The sequence below is a fragment of the Morone saxatilis genome, unplaced genomic scaffold (genome assembly GCF_004916995.1).
Source record: "Morone saxatilis isolate NCDOM2014 unplaced genomic scaffold, NCSU_SB_2.0 Contig18, whole genome shotgun sequence".
Lineage (NCBI taxonomy): Eukaryota > Metazoa > Chordata > Actinopteri > Moronidae > Morone > Morone saxatilis.
The window spans coordinates 25,273,262-25,278,947 of NW_023339740.1; the positions used below are offsets into that span (position 1 = coordinate 25,273,262).

Here is a 5,686-nt window from a genome sequence, read left to right on the forward strand (position 1 = left end):
CTCGGGACTACTGTGAATCTACATAAGAAACCAATGTGGTTGCTACGATCGCGTATCTTGAGGCGTACATGTGTTCACGATGATTATAATCTCACAGGTTTGTGATTGAGGACATCACATCCTTTCTCACACTGAGTAATACTATAAAGCATATCTGTGTTTCTGTGTGTGTGAAACAATCGTCAGAGGCTGTTTGTGTGTCTGAGAGTCCTCCTGACGCTGCAGTGTAGATGTCAAAGTAGGTGGGTTTGTTGGCGATGTTGCCCACAGGTTCGACTCCCGCCTTTGACCGTGACCTTGGAAGGCGTCGCCCAGGCGCCTTGTCCACGTTCACCACACGCTAGAGCTCCCAGAAGTTCACGTCAAAGAATGTGACTTTTGGTATATGGGAATACGGTACATGGCTTGTCTAAGATTTATGTCGAATCGGCAGTTGCATCTCTGACGTGCTCCGACTCTCTTCTAATATCGCATTAGGCGTATAACTACATTACACATACCCACACATACATTTCTTCTCCCTCCCCACCACATTGTGGACACAAATATATTTTTTCCACCTTGTCTTCCTCTCACCTAATACTTAATAAACCCGCCTACTCTGATAATAATTCTCTGCAAGGTGAATATCCGCTGAAAATCAGACCAGATCGCGCTGGACAATAAACCCACAACTTCCCTTCACAGGAATATTTGTTTAAAAAAGTAAATGGGTTTAGTAACTGATGTGATTCTGAATACTTTTAAACTCTACGTACATCTCTCGGTCCATGTTTTAATGTTTATTGCATGGAATGTACACGGGGTCATATAGATGTGAAGATACTATCAGCTTGGCAATCATGATACACGTTCACCTCTTCACTCCATTATCACTCTGATTATTTGTGCCGTTGTGTACGTAGTGCCTCTAGCTTCTCTATAACATACTCTAAATTAGCTACTCATACTATCAAGAGCAATCAACACATAATATAATAAACTAAATAGAGTAATTAATTTTTAGGTTAAACATATTCTGATTGTAAGGGATACTCTTCCAGATATCTACATATACAAAGGGAACAATAGCTGACTGTATAACACACATGGCAGTATAATAAATTGAGCAGTACTTTCTTCTTATACTGTACTCTGAAAATATAGCATATATTTAAAATATGCTCTACCCACTACACTCTTTCTTCTCTCGCGCTATCACATACAATCATACTTATAACATAACAACAGATAGGTTCTACTGGGAAAGGTATTTTTCTTATATAAAAATTGTTTCAAATTGAAGTCGTTACCTTTTGGTTTCCGGCTGTCTCGCTTTTGACTTGAGGAGAAATGAGCTGTGTTGGGCGGTCGATCTCTCTAAACACGTGTATGCGGTGTCTGTTTCCATTGTTCTGAGCCCTCATTTTGAAGGGGCTCGTCCCACGCAGTTCGGGCTGTTAACACCACACACACACACCACACACACACACACACACACACACACACCCAAATATATGTGTGAAAGAAGACAAGTCTAAGTGAGGCCCAAATACTCATGAGGAATCTCAGCTCTGCTTCATCTGATCATGCGGAGCACACGCTGTGGTTTCAAAACCATTCGCTCTTCAGCTTCTATCTCAGGAATTTTTGTGAATACAGAGAAACTACTGGGAAATACAACAGGGCGGTCCCTAGATCATTACAACAGGGTGGGCTGCAGCGTCGTCTGCTGACAGACAGAAAATAGAAAATGAGGATGAGGAAGAAGGAGGGATTTGGTGCATACCTCCTCTCTGGTGCCACATCAGGCATGATCCAGGTAAACGGTAACTTTGACCCTGACCTGCACTGACGTGTCCCCCTGTGAAACACTGCAGGACGCATCACACTGTTCCCCGTCGGTATCGATACCTAACAGGAAGAATCAAACATACATTCTATTTATGAACACAGTAATTACCCTCAAGAATAAAAAAGTAAAACAAAAAAATCTAGTATTTGCAGTTTACCATATGATATACACATACAGAAAAGAGTAATCTCCATCTTCTCCAGAGTCCAATTTTCTGCCCTTATTTTTCCGTAACAATTCCATTATTGTGATTAGTCAACGAATCGTTGCGCTCCCAGTCTCTGTACATATCAACTTTTTATGGGTTGACACATTACCGTCCTTGTTTATGTAATCTGATAGGATTCTTCTCATTTCTAAAGATAACACTACAGTCACGATAACTAGCTATCTCTATACTTACTGACCGACGACGACAAACCAATGTATTTTGATCAAAACGGTCCGACGATCAAACGTTGGGAACAACACACCCACACCGAGATGGATTTGCTCGACATCGCATGCTATGGTCTCGTACATTTCATAATGCGTGTCTCTTCTCTCAATACTGTACCCAGAGTCAATATACACTGGCAGAACATTTTTGACTCTTGCGTTTCAATTATAGTTGGTTTTAATTGGCATTGTCTCTCTCTCTATGTTTTGCGTGTTGTGTACATAACATCTCATACACTAATTTACAACTAGGTCTGTTGTTACTCAGAATTTTGAATACTGATTCTCTCAACTCTCTCCCTCTCTCGCGTTAGAAGGTTTTTAATCAGGTGCCAGCAGCCAGTTTATAACATGATGAGACAGGATTTTTATTACCTTCTCCTTACATATCATTATCTTGATGATCCTTCCGAGGTAGAGATTACACTGTTACGTTACGTACCGTCTATTTAACAGGACTCTTTCGTGCATATCTGCTGATGTTTGGATTGGCGGGTATGTTTGTCGGCAAAAACTGAGCCAGGTTCACATTTTTGCCGGAACAACTCTGCTGAGGAATAACACACAGTCTCTCTCAACAAACAAACAAAAAGGAGGAGGGAGCGATCTCACTGAAATTGATCAGGGAGTGCCGAGAGAATTTTGTGTGTGTTGTGTGTGGTGTGTGTGGTGTGGTGTGTTGTGGTGTGTGTGTGTGTGTGTGTGTGTGTTGTGTGTTGTGTGTTGTGTGTGTTGTGTGTGTGTGTGTGTCCTGCTGCCCTTTAGTAGCCATTTCCAGGTATTTCCCTCATCAGGGTAACTGTGTGTGTGCATCAGATATGACTGTAGTTCTTTGTTCAGACTAACAGCTGTTCACTTCCTCACATTGTCAGACAGACCAGTGTTTCCAGTGGTTCCATTAGCCCACCCCCACACACACACACACACGGGAACACGTCACAGACACAGAAGCTCTCGTGTTATTCAATCAACGCCCAGGTGGCCTTTTCGGAAGTGTTTTCAAAAATAAATTAAAACCTATGCAAAGATGTATGTGACTAAATATGACACACAGGGTGATACAAATCTCTTATTACATTTAATTGCAATGTACATTTTTGTATTTTTCGGCTGCAGCAACCGAATCTCCCCCAAAATTAAGTGATTCAGATTTCATTTCATCTAATAGAGAACTTTTTGTTTTACATTTTCCTTGCATTTTCTCTAGTGTGTGTGTGTGTGTGTGTGTGTGTGTGTGTGTGTGCGTGTGTACCTGGTCCCGTATGCACGGCCTTCTTGGGGTTGAGTTTGGGTTTGAGTGGAGCTCCTGGCTTCAGTTTGGCTTTGGGGAACTGGGACAGGTAGGTCATCACCGACTGTTCATCCGCACTGGGATCAATGATCTCCTCTGGAGCGATCACCTGCGAGTGCACACACATACACACAGAGTTCAGGTCCATTGTAAATAAATCTATTTTTTAAAGTTAAGTATGGTTTAAAGAAATGTTTGCATGCTTTGTGCTGAGATCAAATCACGAAAAACAGACTCAGTAGGAGGACATGGGTGTCCACATAGTTTTGGCCATATAGTGCATCATGACACAAGTGAAAAAAGTTAACAGGTATTCAGAAGGTACAAACCCTTTATGAGATTGACTAAAGGAGCGAGTATAAAAGAGTTTTTAGGAGCAGTGAACCAAAGCTGAACTCTGAGACCAAAGCAGAGCGATGTGGAGGAAGATCAGTAATGATTTAAGGAGGAAATGTGGCTGTGGATGAACTTGATTTAGTCCAGGACACTGAACTCTGTGTCACACCGGTGTCATTTACAGTCACCACTCTTTTCTTGCTGCTCATGTCATGTTCAACATTTTCCCCAAGTCGCTCTGCTGCACAGGCTCGGGATATAAACTGGAATTAACTACTTTCCAGCAAACAAAAATGCCCTGAACGAACGTCATGGGTGTGACAGTGAAGTTTGCAAGCTATGTTTTTTCTGGAGGAAACTTCCTGTGGGTGTCAGCTGACTGACAGGAAGCAGAACATAACGTAATGCAGTCATGACACAAAAACATCACCTCAGGATGAATGAAATCAGAATGAAAGTTTCTTTATGATGATTAGGCCATTCTTCAAACTGAACAAAAAGCAGATTATTTTTCCTAAATGTCAAAAATGAGCTTTAGCATCTGCAGAGAAACTTTCATAATTTATTTAAAGACCCGCTGACCAGTTATTCAAAAACAAATGTCCATTTCAGGAGTGACAACTGACTAATTATTTTCCTGGGAAAGTCATTATAGTAAATTTCCGTTTCAGCTCATACATCTGCGAGTTGCATCCTCTCGCCTTCAAACAAAAGTGTGTAAAAAACAAACTCAGGTTCAGTGAGTTTCCTCTGCTGTGAACAATCAGGAAGCCAAACAGCATCTGTGTGAGATGCTTCTGGCGACCTTTGACCTCTGGGGGAAAAAAAAAACACAGCAGGGCAAATTCTGCCTCTGTTGGGCTGCACGATACACAGAAAATACAGGATGTGTGATGTTTGTCGGATATTTGCATGGAGAAATAAGATGCAAAGCAAACATTTAAATGTCACTGCACCCGTCTAAATGTATTAGATGTTAGCATTGTTAGCTGTCCAGGCTACAATGTTAAAGCAATGTATGAACCGTCCCTGCAGATACTTTAAAGTAAAAGAGACTTGGTGGCCGGAGCTTTTGAGAGCATGCTAACACATTCAATAAAGCTGCATCTAACCTGCGGGATGCCCAGCCAGTCATCGGCCAGCTGCATGGCTTCAGTGGCATTCTCCACTGGTTTCACTGGATCCCAGGTCTCCCAGTCTGGACACAGGCCTGCAAAGGACACACAACTACATTGTCAAACTTACAGACACACAACAGAACTAGTTGCGTCAGATTTTATTTTATGTTTCCAGCCTACAGTTTGTCTTTCCTTGCTGATGAAAAAAGGCTCAAAAAAGATTTTCTTGAACGGATGGTTGACAGGTCTCCCATTTCCACAATGAACATCACATTAAACCTTTTTCATACACCTGATTGGATAAACTCATCGCTATCTAAGGTGTCTTTTATCTTCCTTTAGCTTCTTACTTTTTATACAGGATAAAAACATGGTGGCAGTCAAACACACTCATTTGCCAGTTTATGCAGACAACTGCTGACTGTTGAGTTATTTATTTCTGCTTACGAACAAAAACACCATAAAACAATCAGCAAATAAAGTGTTTGTTTCTCTCCTTCCCTTTTTTTAAAATTAGTCAGGAAGCTGAAAACAATAAAGCCTAACTTTGTTTCCAAAATCAAGAAGACAACAAGAACTGTCCACCCTCATCCTCATGAGCACTATCTTTTTTATGAATGAAGCTGTACACAAGTTGTAGTTGCCGTGGTGTCTGTCTTTGACCAATCA

The 5,686-nt window shown here is 41.3% G+C and overlaps 1 protein-coding gene across 1 annotated transcript in view; it reads left to right on the top strand.

Moving 5' to 3' along the window:
• LOC118328185 (filamin-C-like) overlaps positions 1–5,686 on the top strand; it is a 64,434-nt gene that overhangs the window by 25,724 nt on the left and 33,024 nt on the right. The window contains exon 3 of the mRNA XM_035661796.1: positions 305–371. Coding sequence (XP_035517689.1) covers positions 305–371 — 67 coding nt within the window. The remainder of the gene's footprint in view (positions 1–304; positions 372–5,686) is intronic.